General features: G+C 35.5%; 2 protein-coding genes across 3 annotated transcripts in view; both read right to left on the bottom strand.

Moving 5' to 3' along the window:
• Window positions 1–25,210, bottom strand: part of LOC108738155 — a 40,475-nt gene extending 15,265 nt beyond the window's left edge. Inside the window, exon 1 of one of the 2 annotated variants that reach the window (XR_003231018.1) lies at window positions 992–1,228. Coding sequence is in view for 1 of the 2 variants with exons in the window: in XM_018471417.2 (XP_018326919.1) it covers window positions 24,964–25,154 (191 nt within the window). In the remaining variant the exon portion in view is untranslated. Of the gene's footprint in view, window positions 1–991; window positions 1,229–24,963 lie in introns of those variants that run through there. The other variant, XM_018471417.2, reaches the window with a different exon arrangement.
• On the bottom strand, window positions 13,420–15,612 carry LOC108738154 (transcription factor Sox-3-like). The gene has a single exon (XM_018471416.1). It carries the CDS (start codon window positions 15,543–15,545, stop codon window positions 14,466–14,468), a length of 1,080 nt encoding a protein of 359 aa, XP_018326918.1. The 5' UTR covers window positions 15,546–15,612; the 3' UTR covers window positions 13,420–14,465.
• Window positions 25,211–25,645: the final 435 nt, after the last annotated feature.

Below are 25,645 nucleotides of genomic sequence, written 5' to 3'. Positions count from 1 at the left end.
GATGTAGACCTAGATTAGATTACTGTTCGCAAATAGTTAAGGATGTGGGTTGTTCTAGTTTTAGGGAAATGCGAAGTTTAGCTCAGAATAGGAAAGATTGGATGTACGTGTCCAACGAGTCTTAGGACTGATAACCTTATGATGATAAATAAAATGGTCAAGGAGTGTTTATTCTCGTACCCTTGTAAACGTAGTTTGCCTCCAAAGACGGTAGTAGATAGCATTCTGGGTTGATTTGGGGTATCTGTATGGAGTTTTANAAGGATGTGGGCTGTTCTAGTTTTAGGGAAATGCGAAGTTTAGCTCAGGATAGGAAAGAGTGGAGGTACGTGTCCAACCAGTCTTAGGACTGACGACCTTATGATGATGAAAATTAATCCTGTATAGAAAAACAAAACTTTAAGCAATTTTCAAAAATTAATAAAATGTTTGTACATCAACTTTTACTGGTTATTCATAGTTACTAATTTAATTATATGTAGTTCTAAGATTCACTTAAAGTCTGCATAACTATCTAGCATGGGTAGCAAGTAGAAACTGTACCCCCTTATCAATTGTTTTCATATTCAAAGTTATTCATACGTAAATTCTACAAAACAATCAAAATTTACTGTTGTACAACTAATGGTACCCATGGTACCTACCTACCTAATAGAATCAGAATTACAAATTTTCACAAAACAATTTTCTGATGCTTGCCGTTGATGCTTCTATAGCAGACATCTTGTGAATTAGAGTTACAAATAAATATAAATTATAAACGCATTGAATTGCAAGGAAAGCTACCTGTTTGAAGATTATGTAGATATTTATTTTATCTTTAATATCAATTTTCTACAGTTTTGCATTTATTATTAACCATTAAGGTAATTACAAAGTGTGGAAAAATACCTACGTCAAACCCATCCTAACACTTCGAATACACCCAGAATATCATTAAATGTACATACATTTACATAATAAGACAAAGAAAAATACAAAAGCAACTTACCAGATCAACATCGAATGTTCTCTGGAAGACAATGGATCTTCAATACCAAGTATTAGAAACACAAAATCCATTTCTAGTTCGTTCAAACATTGCTAACGTGAGAAACACACACGTAATTCACGGAAAACCATTGGAAAACTAATGTTTAATCGTATAATGCACCAAACATTAAATTTAAATATAATAAACTGTTATATTTATAACAAAAGACGACAAACCCGTGCCATTCGCCGAATTAAGCTACTAGCCTTGACTTATTATTGCTATATTTCTACGTGTTCGTATAAAATAGAGATAAGAAATCGGAATAATAACCCTACGAATATCATCGTTTTTTGCCGAAGGCCAACGAAATTACAAGACAACGGAAAACTGAGGTCGATTCAAAGACGTGGAAAACTAATAATAACACTAAATTTACAGCAATATGACAATGAAAATGGAACTTTTACAGTAAGAAATACCATCGACAAAAACAATCATTTCCGCTACTTCAGGAATATATATGAATAATGTGCGTAAAATGTAGAATATTTTAAATAAAAATTATAGTATGGAATTTGAAATCAATACTACGGAATAACGATAGGTATTTACGCTTTTGTGTATGTTTTTATACATTTCATTCCACTCATAACTAGTTAAGTCCGTCCAAATTTGGATGGATGACACCTTAGCGATGATGCATGGTATTTGCATTTTATTCATGACGATTCTCCAGACTATAATCACCACAACCACTATAACCTAATCCAACGTTTTCTAAAGTGTGGGACGCGTACCTCCCGGGGGACAGGAAGAGTTTAGTGGGGGTACGCGCACCCCTGGGGTTTTGACCAAACAAATAATTTAGTTTTTTCAATTACAAATATAGAGAAAAATCATTAAATAAACTCTTTTGATTTTGGTAATTCGCTCTAAATACATATAATTTTTACCCCAAACATTTATGCCCATATCTATATCTACGTTTATATCTGTTTAGATAAGAGTACTTAATGTTATGAGAATTATAGAAGTGTGTAGATACAGATGCCGAAAATTTGAAAAACAATCACGTGAACCATCTTATCTCTGCAATATTGTAAAAAAAAAAGAAACCGTGCGATCCATTCGTTGGACGAATTAATTACAAACAAATACTTTTTCGAACAGTTTTAAATCAGTTTGTATAATTCAGAGTAGTTGTAACAATGGAACCTTTTCGTTCGTCTAATTACCTGCACCTAACTGTGCACAACACCTTTTCTATCATTGTCGCGTGACTTGGCAAAAACGTTTCGAGCTTTCGGCGATCGAACAAGACAACGAGAGAGCGAAGAAGTTCGATAATCAGTGTCCCAGAAAATCGGGCACAAGCCACTCGATACGTGAGAGACTTGGTCCCCGGGTTTCTTTGATTTTTAGACATTATCTGATCTCTTTCGGTCGGGCCTTTTTTGCTTTTAAAATAAAGCAAGCGGTATTTAATTCGGCGACATTCCTTGTGGTCGCTGCCATTAACAATAACGACTCAATCAATTAAAAAAATCTGCTCTATATTACCGACAATTTTTCAACTACAACAGAGCCGACCGGTCGACTACTTTCTAAACACTCTCGACAATACCATTAAAAAATAGTTCACACCACACAAAACACAACAAACGTTAATTCAATTTAAAGAAAATACCTACTCAAGAGCTTAACTCAACGATAATTTTGTTTTTCTTTTATTTGTAACACGTTTAATTCCAATCCGAACATTTCGGAACGAAACTAGGTAGTTTTATATTTTCTGATGTATTTGATTTTTGCAAGTGTTTTATAAAACGTCACGGTTTTAGAAGATGACTTGACAAATTGTAAAACGTAGAAGTAAGTATCGAAATTTTTCATTACGAGTGGCAAATTCAGAGATACTGTTTGTCATACTTCTAGGCGTTTTACAAAACGCGGGTGGGTGTTTAGGCGTATTACAATTTGATGCGCCCTAACGACCTAAAGAGTTGTTTTGCATCCCCCAGTTTATCTTCTTTCGCACATGTAAAAATGAAAATTTCTTTTCTACTTTTTTAAAATTTTCCTACTCATTTTCTAAAAGCCTCGCCATGGATGCGCAATTGTCCTGTATGCCTATGACATCGTCTATCAATAGGGCACAAATTTCCTTCCCTATTATTATTATTACTGTCCACGCTCCGTGATCGTTATTAAGCTCACAAAGCTTTAAAGCTCATCTCAGCATCCTGCTGCTATGCTACACCATGTTTACGTTTAATATATTTACCTGTATCACGAATATACATACGCATATTTAAATATAGCGTACGTAGTTTCACGCAGACCTTGTATATACTTATTATGTTAGCATCACATGTACATGTATACCTACGCGGGCGTTTTAGCGTATCTCCTATACCCCAAACCCAAAAGATTTCTAGGTACTGTGCCGAACAAAACAAGTGAACAGTTTAGAATCAACGCAAAATATATATATAGTCGAAATTATTGTAGGAACTTTATATAAAGGTGAGTATACATTTGATCACGAACACGTTCGAGGCAAGGCAAAGCAGAACGAATATGTTTAGACGCACGTTCGTTACCGCGGCCAACTCTATTCCAAAATCTCTCAAATACGATAAGTAGGGTAACTCCATCGTATTCGTGCTCAAATGTATACGCAACTTAATGAAAAATAAATGCTAAATATAACTCAAACTTCAACGGTAATGTAAAATAGAAAGTCCCCTACAAGATTCCTAAAGTTTTACAGTCTTCCAAAGGGTTTTAAATGAAACTACAGCTGAAAACTAATGACAAATGTTCTTATGCGTACAGTGGAGTACAATAAACAAACGCAAATTATTATAAGTGTGTAAAAAACGTTTCTTCACTTCGTGCCGCTGTGTCCATGAGCTTGATCTGCCATGCCGCCGCGCCGGTTGCTATGTAACATCAGCCTCCGCGACCAGCTCTAGTTACCGGTAGGTAACGCGACACTCCTCGGACACACCACCGGTGATATGGTCAAGTAAATTTGTCATTTACACTGCTGGAAAACTGGACGTGATTTATAAAACGGTGGCAGCAACACAGCACCGGCACCGCCATGCAACCAACGCAAGGACCAAGCGAGTCAACCCAACGTAGCAAACAGTAAGGTACCTCAGATAAGCATGTAGTTATTCATACACGCAGCGCAGTTTGCTGTCCTGTTCCTCGTTATCCTGTCCGACACATTTGCTGTTATTTTGCTTATTCGCTTCTGGTACGTTTAAATCATCACACGAATATATACATATATATGTACGGCACCGCTTGAACCAATTAGCACGAACATCCGAAGGAATTAGTGTCTGAGTAGTACCTACGAGCTACTTGGTTGAGAAAAAAAACATTTGACAAAAATGCCAAGGATGTGAATACAAACTCTGGATGAGGTAGAAACATCCTAGAAAATCCTTAAAACCAAAATTTTTCCACTTGCAGATGCAAACGAGCAAACAATGCTGGAAAGATGCGACATTGGCTTTTATTCAACAATTTAATTGATTGTTCGAGGCTATAAATTAGATCAGCGATACTTAAAGTCGGTTCTACCGAACTAGGGGTTTATTAAAACATTTTAGTAAAGGAGTAAAGATTGATCAAATAATAGAAACATTTGTTAATTAGCATGCATAATATAGTTGTCAAGGGTGTTTTTTGAGTACTGAATACATAGATACATGCTTCACTCTTCTACCAACGAAACAGGCTTAATTTCACGTCCTTCTAAATTCCTTTCCAAGTATCTAAGTAAATATTTTTTCACCATTTACCATTTGCGTTGGTCTTGACGAAGAAAACGCGTCACGCGATATGAGAGATACCAAAGGAAAAAAAAAGTATGACGCGACCTTATCTCCACTAATACAGTTACTTCCTTTTTTTCCTTCGTCGTGTCGTGTTCTTGGTGGTGCGTAAAACGGGCGCAAGAGAAACAAAACGTGTTTTAACATAATTTGGAAGCACGCACCCACGCCGTTGTAACCAAATTAATTAATAGCGTGAAGGAGGGAAGAACCGTTCACGCAAAAGTTGCATTAGCAGCCGGAGAGCGGTAATACCGCGATAGAAAAGACGACGATTAGCGAGCGATGCGAGAGCGGGGCTCTTAGCACGACAGAGGCCTGGACGTGGACGTGTGCCGGGCTTCGTAAAAAAAATCCTCGGACACTAAATGACAGGTGCTGAACAACGGTTTTGTAATACAAGCCGATACACTATGTAGATTGTAGACGAAGATGATAAAATCGCACTCAGAGCACTTACGTATTTCAATCGCTATTAAGACCGAAACCGCGCGCGTCCAACAAAAGATTTGAACGAAAGGAAACAATACATATCCATGAAGATATACAGGGTGTCATTTATCATAAGACAACGAAACATCTTGATTGGATCTTATTGTTTTAAAACAGTTTTAGGCAAAAGTTGTATCTTTTCGAAAAAGAATTCAGCTGATGAATTTTTATGTGATCTTTACATTAATCTTCGAGGGTGTAGGAATAGGTATATGTAGATAGGGCAACTAAAATGGAAGAGGTAACAAATTTAACATGTAAAAACAACATTTAGTTTAATGGCAAGTGAAGTCGTTACTTAGTTGTTTGGTTTATCACTTCCTATGACATCCCTTGCACACTTGCCTGATTAAATTAAGCAAAAACTACTATCGGCGGTCGTACATGTACATCACGTAAGGAGCTCTTTTCATTCAATGTTGCCATTACTTTCGGTTCGATTATTAACTTTGATACGAACTGGTTTAAAAAAGGCCACGCAGAGACCATCTACATAGACCTACTACATCTACTAATGACTGTTTACCTAAACACCTTGTGTCATTATGGGATAATAAACATCGTAATTTCGGTTAATGCTTGACCCCAGGAGGATTATCTGGCGAAATGAGCGGTCGCTTCTGAGAAAGAAAACAATTTTTCAATTTCACGTTCGCAGAATTTCGAACATCCGCGCGTCCGTCAGGTGGTCAGCAATCGCCGCGTTCTTTTATTATTATTCGTTAGCATCACCAACATCAACACAGCATCATCAGCAGCAGCAGCAGCAACAGCAACAGTATCGCGAATGGCACCCATCGGTTTCAGTGCTGGATGAGATTAACGTTCGCATTGGAAAAAAAAATTAAACACGTCCTTGATTTATTGCCTCTGTTAAGTTCATCATAAAATTTTATTATTAGAAAATGCTATAAACTTATTCATTTGCCATAAATTATGCGTTATGAATTTCGAAATGGATTTAAGCGTAAATATCCTATTATAATAAAACATTTTAGCATTAATAAATAGTAAGGCACATACGCCTAAAACATTACCGGTGATATACCGGAATGTGACGGACGAAATCATCGTAAAATCCGGCAGTCAACGGCAGCCACTGTTAACCCTCCCCGCTTCCATATAAACTTCTCTGATGCTTTTGATCAACAACATACTATTAGATATTAATATTATTATAATAAACTCTGCGAAAACTATACATTTTAACTGCTTATATGTATAGAAACATGTTTTACATCATCATCATCATAAGGTCGTCAGTCCTAAGACTGGTTGTACATGTACCTCCACTCTTTCCTATCCTGAGCTAAACTTCGCATTTCCCTAAAACTAGAACAACCCACATCCTTAACTATTTGCGAACAGTAATCTACCCACGATATCCTCATCATCCGCCCATAACACCTCATTTCGAACGCTTCTAACCTTTTCTTTTCCGCCGCGCCCACTGTCCATGTTTCGCACTGGTACAACGCCGTGCTCCAAACATACACCTTTAACAACCTTTTTCGAATTTCTAAATTAACCGTTCGCGAGCATAGAAGTGACTTCTTTTTATTAAAGGCGACACGACCCTGCGCTATCCACTGCTTTATATCCCTGCTTCTCCTTCCATCCTGACTTATCTGACTTCCTAGGTATCTAAAATCAGCCACTTCTTCTAATTTTTCGTCTCCTATCTTTATATTCGCTCTTTCCCTACTTTTTCTTCCTTTGCATACCAGTATTTTAGTTTTACTTTTACAACAACTTTTACATAAGTGAAAAATATTATCGATAAAATTTAATGTTTTACACTTGACTCACTCACACCTAACGTTGCCTTTACTATAAAAGAATACGCACATACGAAGGCAGATTTCGTTATGTAGGTTAAGCATTGAAGCTCATATAATAAAAAACGATATTTTCAAACTGAAGATAACGATCAGCTGGACAACTCAGTGTGTCTGTTATTAGTTGCCATTCTAGATGTATAAAAGTTGTTTGACACCATCAATCATAAGCATTTTAAAATAGCGAACATCAAAATTGCCGGTTGCAAATTTTTAATCCATTAAATGATTACATCACTTTGTAAGGTCGGTCGCAAGTAGCCGTTTGAATAAATAAATACTGAAGACAAAATACAAACCGAAAAAGAGCACTTAGAAGACAAACACACTACATAAGTACCTAGCTCATTTAAAAAGCAAGAAAGTAGAAGCAAAGTCACACTATAAATTATAGTAATTATTTTCCAATGACGAATTATTTAACTGACTTATTGCCCTATTTTCCAGTAACCCAAAAAATACCGAATAATGATAAAAAAGTTTTGTGGTGAGTAGAGTACAGTATTAGCATTTTAGTCCATCCGTAACCGCGATAGTTTAAGCAGTACATCTTCAAAATTCCTGGTAGATATGGGGCCTGCATAATTTTTGATATATTGGCCCCATAAAATTAAGAGGGTCATAAACAGGTTCCAGAAAACCCAAATTTAGTCGAAATAAAATCACAAGGCCAACTGCAACTGTGGGGTGTAGCAATAAATACGGATTATAAAACATAAATTTGACAGAACAACGGTTCAGACGGAAAGGCAGCAACTGAAATTATTGCATCCAAATCGTGACTTTACAGTGACGGAGATTTTTTATGATATTGTTCCGAAATTGATTTCGAAATAATTACTAAACTTAATTTTGACAGCGAATTCTTTTTCAAAAATAATAATTACAAATTTAAATGCTAACTGTGAAATAAGTTGTTGCAAAAACGAGATGTACAACTAAATCGATATACTAATCATTACAATGATATTTTGATCTTATCTATAGTTAAATATAAACGTGAAGCTCTTGGAAGTAATCTCCACCACTGTTTCAGCCCAACTGCTAGATCGTTAAATAAAAATTCTTCCAATAAAGAAATAGATACAATAAAACTTATGGTCCCAAAATCTGGCAGTATATGCAAATGAACAAGGACGGCATTTCGAACCTAATTTACGAGAAGATAAGTTGTCAATATTAATTAACGGAAAGGTACATTATCCTGTATTTCTTTTGCAATAATGACATTGAAATCTTTAAAACTGTAAAAAAAAAGCACTCTCAATGGTACAATTTTTATGAGTAACATAGGGAATATATGTGTAGTCAATATTTCTTATGGCTGCAGCTTTTTGAAAAAATCAACTTCATATTAAAATTACTTATTAATTTGAAAATTCATTCTCAATTTCTTTTCCACTGTAAGTTACCTCAAATTAATGAGAAAAATTTTTATTGCTGCTGTCACACCCTCGCTGGGAATCAAACCCGGTACCTTCAACATTAGTCTCATAAATTAAACTTTGTCTCCGATTTACAAAAGGAAATGTTCTAAATATCTACTGAATGATATTTTTTATTAGTTTTCTAAATTACCTGTAGGTACCACATATTATGCATGAAGTGTCTTGACTTATCTAAGCTCAACTTTTATTTTATTAAATACATGAACCGAGATGTTTAGTCAGCTGATCGTGTTACATAATAATAATAATACTAATATCGTTATTACTAGCAACACTTTGTATTAGTCTGGACGTGTTACGGCTAATTTATATGCAGATGGAACTTTGAGATCGCATCTATTTGAAACCCAGCTACATTAGAATGCTTGAATCATTTTGATTTTATCTTCCGTAATAGTTAGTTGCTGTTGGAAGCGGTTGCGTAGGTGCTACAGGAACAAGCAGATACATATGCATATGTATTCATACGTATAACTACATATGCTTATAAATATTAAATTTGATGTCTCATTTTACGCAAACAACTCAATCTTGTTTCACACAAAAGAATTTGGCTACCTATTTAAGCACAATTTAAATCTTCACTTTCAAAAAATACAAGGGAAGATTTTTACTTTACTTTTAATAAAAAAGCAAAAATTTATTCCTATCAGAAAAAACTTCAACCAAAGAAGTTGGACTGTATATGCGTACGTATAAATAGAAGAACCATGCTCATCATCACCTCCTTGATTGAGAAGGTGTACTACCAACCTATCTCGCCTATTTTTTATTAACTATCATAGAGTACTCTGTTCTCCAGTTCTTTCTAATACCTCTTCATTTCTAACCTTCTCTATCCACGGTTTCCTCATCATTCGCCTGTAGCACCACATTTCGAACGCTTCTAACCTTTTCTTTTTCGTGCACACCGTCCATGTTTCGCACCAGTACAGCACCCACTACAAACTTATACTTTTAACAATCTTTTTAGAATTTCTAAATTAACCGTTCGCGACAATTGACTTCTTTTTATTGAGGGCGACTCAACCCTGCGCTATCCTCTGCTTTATATCCCTACTACTCCTTTCGTCCTGACTTATCTGACTTCCCCGATACTTAAACTCAACCACTTCTTCTAATTTTTCGTCTCCTATCTTTACGTTCGCTCTTTCCCTACTTTTTCTTCCCTTGCATACCAGTAGTTTTGTTTTATTTTTATTTATTTTCATACAGTACTGTTTTGTCAATACCGCTTCCATTTTATTTAATGCTATGTCTAACTAACTCCTCCTTNCTCCTTACTAAAATGCTAATACTGCTCCATCACCTGCAAATGTAAAGATACTAATCTATCCCTACAGTTGTACTGTCTTTAATGATGTTGATCGCGTCTTCGATGTATGTTATATGACAAAAAAATACAAAAAATTTTATGATTCATGTGTAATGTGAGGAGATAAGTTAATAAGAAATAGGCGAGATAGATTGGTAGGACACCTTCTGAGGCATGAGGGAAAAAGATGTAGACCTAAAACTCTAGTTTTGGGGAAATGCAAAAATTAGCTCAGGATAGGGTAGAGTGTGGAGGGGCCTGTACAATCAGTTTTAGGACCGACGAGCTTATGATGATGATGATGAACGTGTAAGTAAAAATGTATTTATTAAAATGGTAGGTAATAGACTAAGTTTTCGATTTTCTACTATAGAATTTTTCAATTGTTGCTGGACTAACCCCATACACCTTTATTGTAAATTACTTAATTTCCTATAAAAAGTGTAAGTGGAAAATAAAACAAAGAAGCAACAGAATGAAAAAGAAAACTATCAAGTTTGTTCCATATCTAACGATAAGCAAAACAGAGAACTAATTTAATCAACTTGTGCCAACAATTCAGTCCGTTCGTTTGGTAACGAATTACAAATGAAGCATTGTCGTATTGTTCAATGGAATATAGGAGAGGAGAAAGAGAAAGAAAAGAAGAACAACTAACGATAAGCAAGGAAAGTAAAATAAAGTAAAGCAAGGCAAATAGCAAATAACGATAGCAATGGCAAAAGAGTCGCTTGGTTGTGTCGTTTAGCACAGCACACAGTAGAGTCAGACGACAGCATCAGCAGCCCAGCAGCTAGTGGATGAAGGCAATCTGGAGTACGGATCATTTCCCCCATTAGTACGAGACTGGAATTTAATGTCTCCCGCCACGCAGTTGGTTCTAATGGGTTTGTTTTTCCCAGAACAATTTTCTCTATTTCGCATTTCCACTCGTTGGAGGCAACTCTTGCGTTTTAATTTTATTCACGGTCCTTTATGTCCGTTTTATATCGTAATTTAATTTCAACTGAATGACATTTTTCATTAGGAATTTTACGGCGAAAAAATAACTGGCCCAACCAAATTTAATTTTTTCCGACAGGATGATGATCGTCCAATGAATAATGCGACAGAAGTATTACAAAACATGTTAAATATGTATGCGGAAAAAAATTTTATAAGTACCTATATTTGGCAGGTACCTTTAGAATTTAGTACCTACCCAATACGTTACCTTTTTTTTTTAATTCACTTTTAGTACCCACATTTTTTTACAATCAGAACAGACCAACCTGCTTAAAATTAATTAATATAATCACAAATAATATTGTTTAATAACAAACAGCATTAATTTGCCTCTTATATACAAACTACAATTAGATTAAAGATAAAATACCTAATAAGTAGTTACACAGGTATTATTGTGAGTTTTAAAAATTATCTACCAATTTCTTAAACTACAATCGAGCATCGAGCAGACCGAATATTTTTTAATTACGTTAATATTGTTCCTACAACATACAGGTAGACACACGCTGGTTATCACTGTTTCTCAGTCTTACGAAATCAAATCAATTCGAATTAATTAACAAACTACCGGCCACAACTACATACAATAAACATTCACATGCATGGTCTATTTATTATGCCTCGGCTGTTAATGCGCTTAAACAACAATGATAATTGTTGTCATTGAATAGACTCACTTCGTTGTTGTAAAGTTTATTATTGTGTCAATTATCTGACTTTGGGTACTTTCAACAGTGAAACATATTGAAAAGAATTTTCTCTAATTAGTGACGACTTTATCGCTGTGGAGTGTGAATATCTACAAAAGAAAAGCTCCACGCATATTTCCTCTAATAATATGATTTGAATGAAACGAGGGTGACCACTACTTATTAGAAAAAGGTAGCAAATTTTGGTGACCTCTTCATATAATAATGATCTAATACCTACCCGTTATGAAAATAAAAAAGCACAAAGTATATATACATAGTTATACGAAAGCAGAAAAAGTACTTGTGAATATAGTATCAGCTATTATCTTATTTATAAAGGGAAAATAATTTACAGAAATCCCCTAAAATCCGTAGCATTTCCTTAAGTTTTCCTGGACTTCCTAAACGGTAAGCACTTCGTGAATTAGCTTAGCACTACCATACAAAAAAGATATTAAATGTATAAGTAATACAAATATTCAAGCTGACGCTTATTTTAGCGCATATTCTTGAAATAGATCATGAACTTACGATTAGCCACGGTGAAATTATTTTCGGTTAATATTATTTCGAAAATAGTACAATTATAAAACGTTATATATGAGTAGAATTGCAATTAAATGTACGCATTTCAAAATAAGCACATTGGAATGAGAGCAAAGTTTAGGAAGAAAAGTGTTACAGAAGGTAATATATATATCTCACGTTGCTATATGATACGACTGTTCTTGCGCTGTAAAATTAGAACACCATGACGCGAAATCCTATATTGGAAAATAAATGCAATCTACATATCTACATACATACACACGCAGATTGTGTAGATGTATTATAAGTTGTTGAATAAGCCATTAAAGGTATTATATGGCCAATGAGATGCACACACTTGTTATGTCAAGTGAATAAACACTCCACTACTCTCTATATTTACTCTGGTTCAATGCGCAAATAATATTAATTCTTACACGCCAATTCCATTTGAATATCAGCCGCGAATATCGGTTATAGCGGACATCGGGAAATAAGAAAACATTTTAGATTGAAAATAAAGAAATAATACAATGCCCAATTAATGTGGCTAAATAAAGACAAAAAGCCATTAAGAAAACAGGGAAATAGCTGCAAAATTCTATATTTAAATACTACGATCTTTTGGAAGTAAACTTTAAGTAAGACATTTGAATAACCGCGAATATCGGTTATAGCGGACATCGGGAAATAAGAAAACATTTTAGATTGAAAATAAAGAAATAATACAATGTCAAATTAATGTGGGTAAACAGAGGCCAAAAGCCATTACGGAAACGGGAAAATAGCTTTAAAATTCCAGATTTAAATACTACGATCTTTTGGATGTAAATTTTAAGTAAGACATGAAGAAAAATAAGAATCTAAACTATCATAATATATCAACTAAGCGAAAATTAAATAATTTGAAATCGTCCACTATAATTATTAAAGAACCACTAATTGCGAGCATTCTATATAAAGAATCAAACAAATAAACCTAAAACATATGAACAAATTAGACTACAAAAGCTTCTCAAAGTAGAAATCATATCAAAATTATACGTGAAAAACTGCACTATTTTGGAAGTACCCTTCCTGGGTGCGAATGATTTACTTGAACAGCCAACCACTAATAACGCATCAGTAGATAAATTGACGTTTCGACAAAAGTTTATTAGCTACCTGGATTACCGTCGGATCATTAAGAGTACCTACATCTGGATGAAAAAAATTATTGTTATTTGTATGAATAAAACTCCTTATTGTATAACTTCAATCTCGTATATTCACATTTTTCATTCCAATGACTAAAGGAAACACACTGTACATTGAAAAACTTAAATTTATATATACAAAGCAGTGATTCTCACATCATCATCTTCATTTTTTCCTTTTTTATTTTAAATTCTGATTAAACGGCTCATCACAGTTATCGTAATTTAAAAACAAATCTCTCGTCTTTTCACACAACAACAATTCAACAAAATACAAAAGTATAATAATGTTACGGCGGTTGAATCGATTTCGGGATTTGTTTTTACATAAATTGTACAATTTAAAATTTTGCCTGTTAAGCACTCGGTGATGACAATATTAAAATAGTTTTTAACAAAATTTTAAGGTTATTTAATAGAAATCCATAATCGACCAAACAAACAACTTCTTCTCTAGATTTTGCAGGAAATCTTGATCTGAATGCATTTATTTATAGGTACATGTGATTCAGTCTAAGGATTATGTGAGTGTATTTTGGTGAATTTAGAAAGTGACGACCGAAATTATTGAGCAAAACATTTCAAACATTTCACAGGCCGAAACGAACCGGGAAATGTTAAAAGCTAAAGGTATAAGAATCAACGAACGAAAGTGAATCGTCCATAATAATTAATCACTAATCATAATAATAATAATTTATGTACAAAGAGACGAATCAAGATGGTCTATTTACATGTGACGTATACAATAATTAACATTTGAAATGATTTTGTTAGCGAGATTTCATTTTGCAACTTGCGCGTCCAATGGTGCAGCAATTATACGATATTTTTGTCAGACAAAAAGAGGTAGTAGTAGGTGGGTAAAAGTCTTGTTATCAATACATACCTTCGTCACGTACTTGTTGCACTGACCTTGTTAATGAGTGTGAGATAAGATGCAAAATGAAATCCACCCGATAATATAAATATACAACGTTCGAATACTGAAAGTGGCTGAAGGAACCGAAAAAGCGTCGAGAATCGTAAACAAAAGCAATTTTCAAAAATCCCTATTTACAAAAAAAAACACTTCACAGGGGCGGCACATCTAAGTCCGGTGCCGCAAACAGCGGCTCTCACATGTGCGCTAACGGCGCCAAGGATCCAGGTCCTAGTGGATCGGGTGACGGGTTGTAGTGGTGCATCTGTTGACTCCCGTCGGGCGGCAGGTACATCGAGATCATTTGTCGCAGGTCACCTTGTTGTGGCGGTTGCTGTCCGTTGCCATATTCCCTTTTCACGCCGCCGGGAGTCGGGGTGTGAAGTCCCGAACTGGGTGACACCGGTTCGGACTTTATACTCGATCCTGATGGACTATGCGATGATCCTGTATGCTGCATACTATACGGAGATCCTGCACTGCTGGGCACGGTCGCACCGTAACCTCCGTAACTACCGTTCATGTAAGCACTATGCTGCATCTGTCCCATATCGTATCGGGCGTAATTTGCACCACTGTACGCTGTATGTTGTTGGTACGACGTCGGATCGGGCATCATGTACCCGTTGGGCATGTATCCGTTAGGCATTTGGTACATGTCTCTGGCCGCAGCCTGTTGTACCGCGGAAGCCGCCGACCTGGCCGATTCCGCACTCGGGATTAATCCGGTCGTACCCAAGGGATATTTGTCTTTTTTGAGCAGTGTCTTGGTTTTCCGCCTCGGCCTGTACTTGTAATCTGGATGCTCTTTCATGTGGACCGCTCGAAGCCTTTTGGCTTCATCGATGAACGGTCTCTTTTCCGATTCGCTGAGCAATTTCCATTCGGCCCCTAACCGTTTCGATATTTCCGAATTGTGCATCTTTGGATTTTCCTGGGCCATTTTTCGCCTTTGCCCCCTTGACCAAACCATGAAGGCGTTCATAGGCCTTTTCACCCTGTCCGAATTCTGAACTTTGCTGTTGTTGTTATTATTGTTGTTCGCTTGGGTGTTATGTTGGGGTTGGTGTTGGGACGTGTGATGTTGTTGTTGATGATGATTCTGAGACTGATGATGCATCTGCGGAGGTTGATGCAACTGATGCGGATGTTGAGACAGATGTTGCATGGGGCTTTGTCCCAGTGAACTTAACGATCCGTAAGACTGCAGGCCGTGATGAGGAGGCATAGTCCCGTGCAAACTACCTCCTTTGAGGTCCGTCTCCATGGTCAACATGTCTTCCGTCGGTGCAAACAGCTTGCCGGTTTTCACTAGCACGACACTAAACAATCACCTCTTTACACTACGACGTAACTTTAGGTTATGTTTGGAATCTTTACAAACTTGTCCTGCTATTCTTTCGCGTTCTCCCACCACGCTTTGATTGACAGAAACGCCTGCCATGATTGAACACGACCAATAGCCAACAACTACCCCCCCAAGTAACGCCCTGAATCCCTACTGTGCGCGACATACTGCGCACTAGAGGATTCTTATTAGGGGCATGATACCTTAAACGTATTATAACAACGGTATAGATATATTTTTTTATACGAATTGCTATTACCTAATTATTTATCTTGCAGGAAAATTTCACCTAAATTGTGAACAAATATTGTCAGGAAAATTAAATCGATAAATAGTTTTCTCAATGACACCCGGTTTTCCCGAGAGCTTTTGAAAGCTCGCAGAGCTTTGGGATTATTCGACGCAAATAACCTGACTATTCATATACTCTACTAGATTTCTTGGTCACTTTTTATGTAACACAGACAATAGACAGTTTTTATTGAAAAGATGCACTTTTAGGTAAACTTATACTACTGACAGTGTATTTATATTTTGAAGGCATATCTATAAATATTATAATATGCACAAAAACACGGAAACAAGTAATAAATAATAATAAATAATAAATTAAAAAAAAAAATAGTACCTCAAGGAAGCTGTGGTAAGGAAATAAAAATAATATTAAAGAAACTCGTCATTACTCCTGTGGACAGAAACAACGCGAAACTGCGCTAATTAGATAATTGTTTAAAAAAAAATTATACTACCTAATACTCAGTAGGCAAGCACATGCCACCCAGGTAAATAATAAAAAAAGAAATTTGATGTTTTGTGAAATTTAGAGAAATTTCTGTCATAAGATTTTTTTATAACCAATTTTAAATCTTTTCAAAAAGATGTTACAGAAAATATATGTATGTTGGAATTTTGTTTTATGTATCAAATTTTAAATATATTGATACCCTAAAAGTACTACAATAATCATTTTCGAATAAAACATAGTACTTCCCAAAATCATCTTAATTTTGCTATATTAGCAGAACGATTACAAATCATTTACCCATCTAACGTTTAACAGGAATAAGCAATTAAAAGTTAATTGCATTTCGTGATAAGCATAAGGCGAAATTAGGGCTCGCATAACTGTTGGAAAAACCACCAATTCCTCGGTATTATTATTATTATTTCTGTCAACACTCTCGTAAATGGGGTTCTAAATCAGTTGCATACACTCAAATACATACACATGCCTATCCACACATACAAGAGTTGGCAAGTCCATAAGCAAAGGGTTGATGCCAATTACAAGAACAATTACTTGAGATGGTATCTACAGACACATAAATATTGGAGACAATGAGGGCTTTCATCCTCCGACTAGGCTTTAGATTAGAACTTCTAGACGTCAGGTAGCTCGAAAACCCACTTTACCTATGCAACGAAGTACGTACTTGTAATAGGTAAGGTAGTTTGGAGTGCGATATTGGTCAATATTTAACAAAAACATTAGTTGCTTACCAACCTTCAAAAAGGAATTGTTTTATAGATGTATCTATATAATTATACATATCGTCTTAGGCAACATTTATTTCGGCTAAGTAGCTACTTTATTTTTTTTATTAGCGATATTTAAGCTAAAATAAAAATTAAGTAAAATACTCCTGAAGATGAACAAGAAGGTGAAATTTATTTGGAGTTTTTGCAATAATAAGTCAACCCAAAAGTTTTTTCACCGCAGGTTAAATTAAGTAAAAATTCATAAAGTTAAAAAGGGTTTTTGGTTAATCTATAGAAATAATAATGTTACTTATTTTAAGCACAGTGCAACTATTGAACTCTGTTACTATTGCTACCTGCTTTCAACTTCTAGGAAGGGAAAGATTACCTTGCTACTGGAATTACAAAATTTAAAACTCAGTTCCTGTTTAAGGTCTTGTTAAGCATCAGTCGTACTTAGAATATTATAGGTAAACCTACCTTCAAGGGTTAGCAGGTAGACAGTCGCAAGTGGCAGCTACTTTTAAGCAAATATTATGAAAATCGGTAAATACTTCTTAAAGAGAATGAGGATGAAGTCGAAAAAAAATTATAATATTTGGAAAGAACATGGAAGTCAATGTGAGCTATAACTATTCATTAAAATTTATTCACTAAAAAACGCAAAAACAGCGTATTTGCCATTAGTATACTACTACTAAAAATTGTCTGATTGTAATATCTTTACAATTTAGGTAAAGTGTTAATTGATTAAGCTTGACAGAAATTGTTGAAATTCTACTTCCAAATTAAAATAAGTGATGGATTGAGGATACGTGTAACCTTATGGGTGTAATCACCGGGTCGCTTTCTGATGATGGTCGGTTTGAGCGCGCTTGAGTGAGTAAAAGCAAAAAAAAAATGCATACGAGAGAAAATTATTAATTGAAAATGTAGAAAAACATATATCTAGGAGCTAGTTTAGCAAAATAAAAAATAAAATTCAAGGAATAATTGTAGAAAATACTATCGGGTTCCAACATAGAAAGACAAACTTCCCACTTGTGTATGACGATTTTCATCTATTGAGCAAACTTTCTACCATTTTATCCAATGTGTTGAAAACCAATAAGTCCATTACATTTTGGGGTTTATGATTTGATTAGTTACTAAAAAATTGCTGAGATTATAATTTCAGTCCACATCTTAATGAATTTCATAAGTACCTATTTACTATTTGTAGATATTGTATATAAACAACGTATCATATGAAATACAGGATAACATTCTCAAGAAAAATCTAAACTTTTATATAACGCAAGACATATGTATTCATCCACATGTAGTTACGAACCTACATAACCAATGTGTGCCTATGCATAGGTGGGCACATATTATGTAGCATAGGTAGGCACGGTTTCGTGGAGCAATTTTCCAGTTACATTAACGATGCATGTTCGTTTACATTCAGGGTCAACTCAAGTGTAATCTAGATCTAAAGCTCCACCGTTGACTGCACGGGGCCGTCTTTCACGTGTTCATTGAAAATGTATTAAAACCAAACACAGACCGCCACCGCACCGTGACAGAGAGAGCAAAGCAAATGCAAAGAGCGCGGACCCTCGGCCTCGGCCCCCGGGTCCCCAGTTCCGCAAAACCAACTTCGACCTACGACGTACGACCGTGCGCCCGCCGCACCCAACGGGCACGTCACATCAGCGAGCAAAGCGAGACCTGAGCGCCTTCGACCCCATGCATCTTTGATGACCGTTTCAACAATGCGGGGACCATGCACAATTTGCCATGTTGACACAGTTTTAAGCTCGAGTTCCCTCAACTTCCCCATTATTATTATTATTATTATTATTGTTATATAACGCAACTACGTATACCAGTAGCACCTACATGTACATGCTACAGAAACTAGCTCTCAAGGACTCGTGTCAACTCATCCTTTAGATAATGATAATAACAAACTACAGAGACAATTTATTTTATTCCATATGTTTTTAGACTAGTCAGGATATCTAGTCGGAAAGCCCTCGTAGAAAATCATACACGTACGTCTGCTCGATGACAGAGGATTAGAAATTAATTAAATTGAGTACGCTGAACGTGATCGATTGACTATTTTCATGATGAGAGACATAAATATGATTTTCAATAACTTTACCTATAATGTACCTATAATTAGATTACTGTTCGCAAATAGGATATGGGATGTTCTAGTTTAAGGGAAATGCGAAGATTAAGTCAGGATAGGAACAAGTGGAGGTGCGTGTCCAACCAGTTTTAAGACTGACGACCTTATGATGATGTTGATGGTGATAATCTACCTACAATACAATCACTATGACCTACTGTAATATGTTCATCAGCTGTCAATGTTAGAAGCAAAAAAGTGAATTTTTTTGTTGTTAACTTCTAATGTATGAAATTACTTCTAAGTAGTCACTTTACAGATTTTTTTGAATTTATACGCAATTACACACAATGTTAACAGCATTAATACCCGGCTATATTTATTACATTGGTACCTAATTTCAAAAGCTTATTACCTTCTATTATTTTGTGGGTAGGTACATCATCTTCTACATATTTTATTAACCTTTTACCTTTTGTATTTTCTAACAATATCCGTTAGTTGTTTAATAAATAACATCTACTTATTAACGTTACCTATAATTTGTTTAACAGTTATTCGCTATTTTCTTTCTTTTTCTTTTTTTTTGTACTTGTAGAAAATGGTTTTAAGACGATTATGCCGTCTTAAATAATGTTCAGTATTCAGTCTCATCTCGCTGAAGTACATAATACAAATACACACTCTTAGTAAACGTATATATATATTAGATACAGTTTACATAGGTAACTACCTACTTAGGATTAGTAAAAGTAGTGAAAAGAATTATGGCGATAATAAACGCCGATTATTCTAGCCAAAGACCGTACAGGATTTTGCAATGTTTAACGAGTGTAACAAGAAATATTAATTAATGTCAGATTCATGTTATTCTTCCTTAACGTGCGTCATAAATATGTTACCAATTCTCCTGATGCGTGTAGATACGTTAAGTACATGTAATTTGAAGCACGTGCACAAAAAAGTCCTGTCACAAATCCTGGCAGTTATCGTCAACTTTATGAGTGGTCTGTATATGACATACCTATTTATTATCCTTCAAATAGGTTTTAAACTGGACACTCCGAGGATGAGCCCAAAGATAAACGAATAATTTTATTAAAGGACGTGGAGACAAAAAAGTCCTGTCAAAGCGCTGATAACCTGATACCTAATCGTATTTTCTTTTAAATGAGTAGTCTATTTACGAAGTGCCTATCATGTCTCAAACGGGACACTCCAAGGATAACCTCAAAGGTGCACGAATAATTTTAATTAAGGACGTGGACACAAAAAAGTCCTGTCACAAAACGCTGATAACATATAATATAATTTAAGGACGTGGACACGAAACACTGACGTATGTAATTAAAACTTACATTCATTAACACCAAACGCATATAACTTTAAACAATCGAATTGCAATGGTGACCTATCGATCGCTGCATGATGCTCCGAAACAAAAGAGCGAAAAATTCCCGTGGAATTTCTGTTACCCGTTCCTTCTTAATTAGATTGTCGAATGGTTTAACGCACCCGGCTGTTGCGGCACAGTGCGGCGCGGCGGTCCAGCCCGGTCTTTGCTTTTTTTTTTTTTATTTTGTATTTATTAATCGTTCGATAAAAAGGCAAAGTGAAACGAATTTTTGAACTGTAAATCATTAGGCAACGTGTTGCGTATCAGAAATGATGGGAGAATTCTTCCGAGGCAATTTTTCATCTAGAAATATTACCGCCTGAAATATTAACACGAAAATAACCATTAATTTATGACTTATGGCTGGAAAAAATACCGTGACAAATTCAAGGTGTTAAAATGTACCGGAGGCCCGCAGGTCCAAGCCTAATGACTTTACATTGTTTCGCAAATCGTTCGAGAAGAGATAGGCATAAATAGACATACGTACATATATTTATTTCAACAAACCATTTGTTTTTAAAGTAGTATGTACTATCATTGTCATATTTTATTTTTAATTTCATACCCCTAAAAGAAACAATTATTAAACGTAGAAATTTTAAACTTATAAGTTATGAAAAAGCAGAGAACTTTATTACAACGTATTACTTATTTGATAAAGTTTAAAAAATCGTATAAGCAGTTTAAATATTTCCGAAAAATCTGCTTCTCTTTCACTGACGATGGCGACGTTACAAAAGTGAAGTGGTTTTTCGTAGACGTTTTGGCGACCTGACAAAACCTGCGATAGATTTATGGAACGACTCGGTCAGTGGCCTATGGTTCATGATAGTATACAGGACTAGATGCCTTTTTCTTGTCGACCCTCATAAAATAATAAAAACCGACTCAAACATATTTTACTACTCAGAAGTCCCGTAGTTTTGGTTTCTTCTTGGAACTTTAGTTTTTTAAAAAAGAACTCATAATCTTTTACACAAACTTTATTCCAAAAAAAAAACCCTTTGACAATTACTTACTAACAATACCCTATGGGCGGAAGTTAGTCGGACATTACAAGTCTTAAAAGTAAAAGTACAGTACAGGTGAAGATGCACCTGTATTTATAATTTAAATTGGCTGATACTGCAATCTGTGCGAAACACGCCATACCTCGCGTGGCGTGACATCTTGCGATGCGTGGCGTGATTCTGTTATGGGAACACGTGTTATCTTGGATAACTCCGTGTCATAATAAAATTTACGACAAAATACTTTTATTAAAAGTCTTGGAATCAAGACACCACTCACAGGATTATTTTTAATAATCTGGTCATTAAAGAAGTGGAATTTTAAATTCAAATATGTAATTAAGTTCTCATCAATTATCGAGAGACCATAACTAGACTATTACAATTAAACGCTTTTACTTTTTAAACACTAGAGGTTTCCTATTCACCTGATAATTTTAGCATTCGCCCTTAATTGTAATGCTCGCGATATGTCCAAAACGCCATACACACGCTTGTTATTGGAAAAAAAGTAGATAAGAAGCGCTCTTTGCTCATTTTGAAAGCGTCCGACGTCGTATAAGTTTCTGAGCGTCCATTATTGAAGTAGTGCCATCGTCATTTTCAACTATTACGTGCGACTTGAACGGAAATGATGTGTGTCAGAGGTTTCCGGCGGCTCCGGGCTCCGGGCACCGATTCCGGTGGTCGTCGGCTTGATAAGCTCATTCAAGTTCCGGAAACTCAAACTGTCCACCAGACGTTCGCTCGTACAACTTTAAAATCTGAAGATTCACCGATGTCCAACTTCGACATTTTCGATACCTCACCTCTTTGCACTTTGTTACTTTTCTCTCACATATTTTACCTTTACCTCAATCAACATAGCGGACGATAATTCGCAAACTGGTACGAACTTTTGAGATTTATTTCCTTATAGAAATTTAGAACGAAACCAACCGTTCTTGCAATTGCTACCGCTTCGTGTATTCTCATTTCGTACCTTCATTAAATATACGATACTACCTTTCTTCTCTCTTTTATTCTGGTTTCGCACCCTAAAGGTAAACTGTGCCTAATTAAAATAAAATGGGCCACATTTTTGTCTAATAAGTCTGTTCATTTCTTCAATGATAAGGTATTATCAGAATCCTTGTAGTGAAGAAGTGATTCAACTAGGTATCTATTTAAACATTCATTCAATTAAGTTGAAAATGATGAAACCAATAAAATGAACAAATAATAAAAGGGAAAAATAAGGATTCTTTTTTCTTGTCTCTCTTCGTCTCTTGAGTTTTAATTTTAATTTAAAATTTATGACAAAACTGATTACATAAAATTAATTACCACAGGGTGATTGCAAAAACTTTATACGGAATGTTATCAGAGCAGACATTTAGAGCTTTGTGTATCTTTCAAAATAACGTTATGACATAAAAAGAAAATCGACATCAAGGATTCCTAATTTTGGAAAAAATTTCTCAATCGTTAATAATATTGAGAAAAAAGTGACAATCGATACAAAATTTATTAAGGACCTATCTTGATGCTATTTCTTTGTAGAAACTTTTCAATAATGTGGAATATCTAATTAATCGGATTGATAGGTTAAAAAATTTGTTCTGTAAAATTGGCACAAAAAAAAGTCGTTCTCTTCATGTCACCCACATAATATGTACACACATACATACATATTAATGCTGTCATTAGCTGTGCGATAGCAAGAAGAAGAGAGACGTAGGTAATGTAGAGAGAGCACGAGCGAGAATTTGAGTAAGGTAGAAGAGAAGACTGATGATGGATGTTGGGGATTACGCGACGGGCTCTCGCGATGGATACGACTGTCATATTCCGATGATATATGAGTCCGCAGTTTACATAGCAAATACTGCGATGCATCCCCGAGTGACGCGGGCGTTATTTATGTCCGTCAACCTGTTATGTCCACTTTATTTACATTAATTTTCGATGCTGCGACAGCAACACCAACCTATACGTATGTATGATGTTACGAGTATTATATCTGACGCAGAGTTGCGGCTGTGTTAAAATTTTTAACGGACCGAGCGGACGCGTTCTTTCGGCCGGAAAGATAAGCGACAAAATTTTCCGAAATGAAAAATTCTACCCGAAAATTTATATTAAACGTAAATATCGGTTCACCGTCCAGGAAGGTATAACGTATGTGCTAAAAAGTAAACTGAACAGTAAAGTTATACTGGGATGATGAAAATATTTTGAAAAGGTTAGAAATATTTCGGTAGGTATTGGAAAATATAGGGCGCTATGGAAGTCAATAAGGAAAAGCAGAGGTAGGATGGTGGAATAGGTCCTGAGACATAAAGGGCTGGTGGGAAACAGAGACTGGAGTGAAGAGTAGCAATAGGAGATTAAAATATTGCTCGTAACTAAATTGGGATTTTTCAGTTTTCGGGAAATATGAAGATTTACACAGGATGGGAAGGACTGTATACATCTGTAAACAGTAGATTGTGTGTTGATACCTCTAAGCAGTGTTGACAGATGAGGCGACTTATCGCCATTTAGGCTACTTTTGACAAGGCTCGGCGACTAAAATGTTCTTGAAGGCGACGGGCGACTTTTGAAATGAAACAGTAGAATGAAATTTTTTTTTAAATTAAAAACTGAAAAATTTTATTCTAGTTTTAATGTACATATAGATGCACAGATCGAACTTTTAATTGTATATGTAATGTATTTAATTTTTAACATTTGAATCGATCGCGGCAATTTTGGGCGACTGGTCACCCTGCCTCTAAGTACACCAACTTTCTTTCCCCATACGTACACCATGCCGTTGAGGTGTACTACACTTTAACAGAGTGCATTACCATCCTGCACATACTCAGAAAATTTTGAAAGCTTCCTTTAGTAATTTACTTATGTAATTACTACAGTAGGTACGTACGTGCTACTGTTGTGTTAATTTGCTCTGACAATGACAACCTAATTACCCGTAAAAGTGATGGTTTTTTCAATCTAAAATTGCTCGAGTATACCTGCTCGGGTAATTCCCAAAAGCAGCCACCATCAAGGGCCCGCATTTTGTGCCTATTTATGACGGTTAGGTTCAGGTTTTAAATTACATACAACCGAAGTTCCGCTTGTTATTCTTATTACGTACAAAAACAATAATTACCCATTTCGTCCTGTCTCTAGTACTAATAAGACCGAAACAATCGCAAGTATTCTGCATCAAATTTCTCCAAGATGAAGAGTAACGCAAACAAACACCGAAAAAACTGACGACGACGAGGACAACAATAATATGATTCGAAAAACAAGAACGCAAGTATAAAAAAGTAGCTATATGCTTATATGAACAATTGCACTTACATTGGAGCAGTAGGAGCAGCAGTAGCAAGAGGACAAGATGTAACTTGAGATTCCCGACAAGTGTCTATTCTTGCGTTCGTTCGGTTGGGATGCTGCGGGCTCTCATCGATGTGATGTTGTAAACCGCTCCCGTTCGTCAGGTTGGGAACACGAGGAAGCCCCGCGGCCCGTGTTTCGACGCACATAATCATATCTCATCATAACAACGAACGAACGTTGACAAGAAGATATCTGTAACAAGAACAAAACCGTTTCAAACACATGAACATGCCTAAAGAGTTCGTAATATTAAATCACTTTATTCTACTATTTACTGATGGACTTTCAGGGATTCGTAAACTGCATCTACAGGTAAACAATAGCAATGTTAAAATAAATGTTTATAATCGAGGGCGTATATGATGAAGAAGAGGTCTAATAGTATTACAGACCTTGTAAGAAAGTCTGAAAGTTAAATATTTGTGGTAAACTATATTTATGGTTCTTATATTGATTCTCTTCACGGAATACATCAAACTTAACTATATAATATACAACTATAGGTAAGCTTCTTCGTTCTATATTCGCATCCGCCTTTGCACTTTCCTTGAGTTCCTTCATCCAGTCTGTGCCTTCTTTTGATCAATTCATTACTTAGATCTCGCTTAATTCTGCCCTGGTTGAACAATTCTCATTTAGATAT

Source organism: Agrilus planipennis, unplaced genomic scaffold (genome assembly GCF_000699045.2).
Source record: "Agrilus planipennis isolate EAB-ADULT unplaced genomic scaffold, Apla_2.0 scaffold128, whole genome shotgun sequence".
NCBI classification, from domain to species: Eukaryota; Metazoa; Arthropoda; class Insecta; order Coleoptera; family Buprestidae; genus Agrilus; species Agrilus planipennis.
Note: the sequence above shows the minus strand (reverse complement) of the source record. Positions and strands in the feature narration are given on the sequence as shown.

Excerpts from the sequence above, each read along its gene's own strand:
- LOC108738154 (XM_018471416.1), bottom strand. The coding sequence starts at position 15,545 with ATGTTGACCATGGAGACGGACCTCAAAGGAGGTAGTTTGCACGGGACT.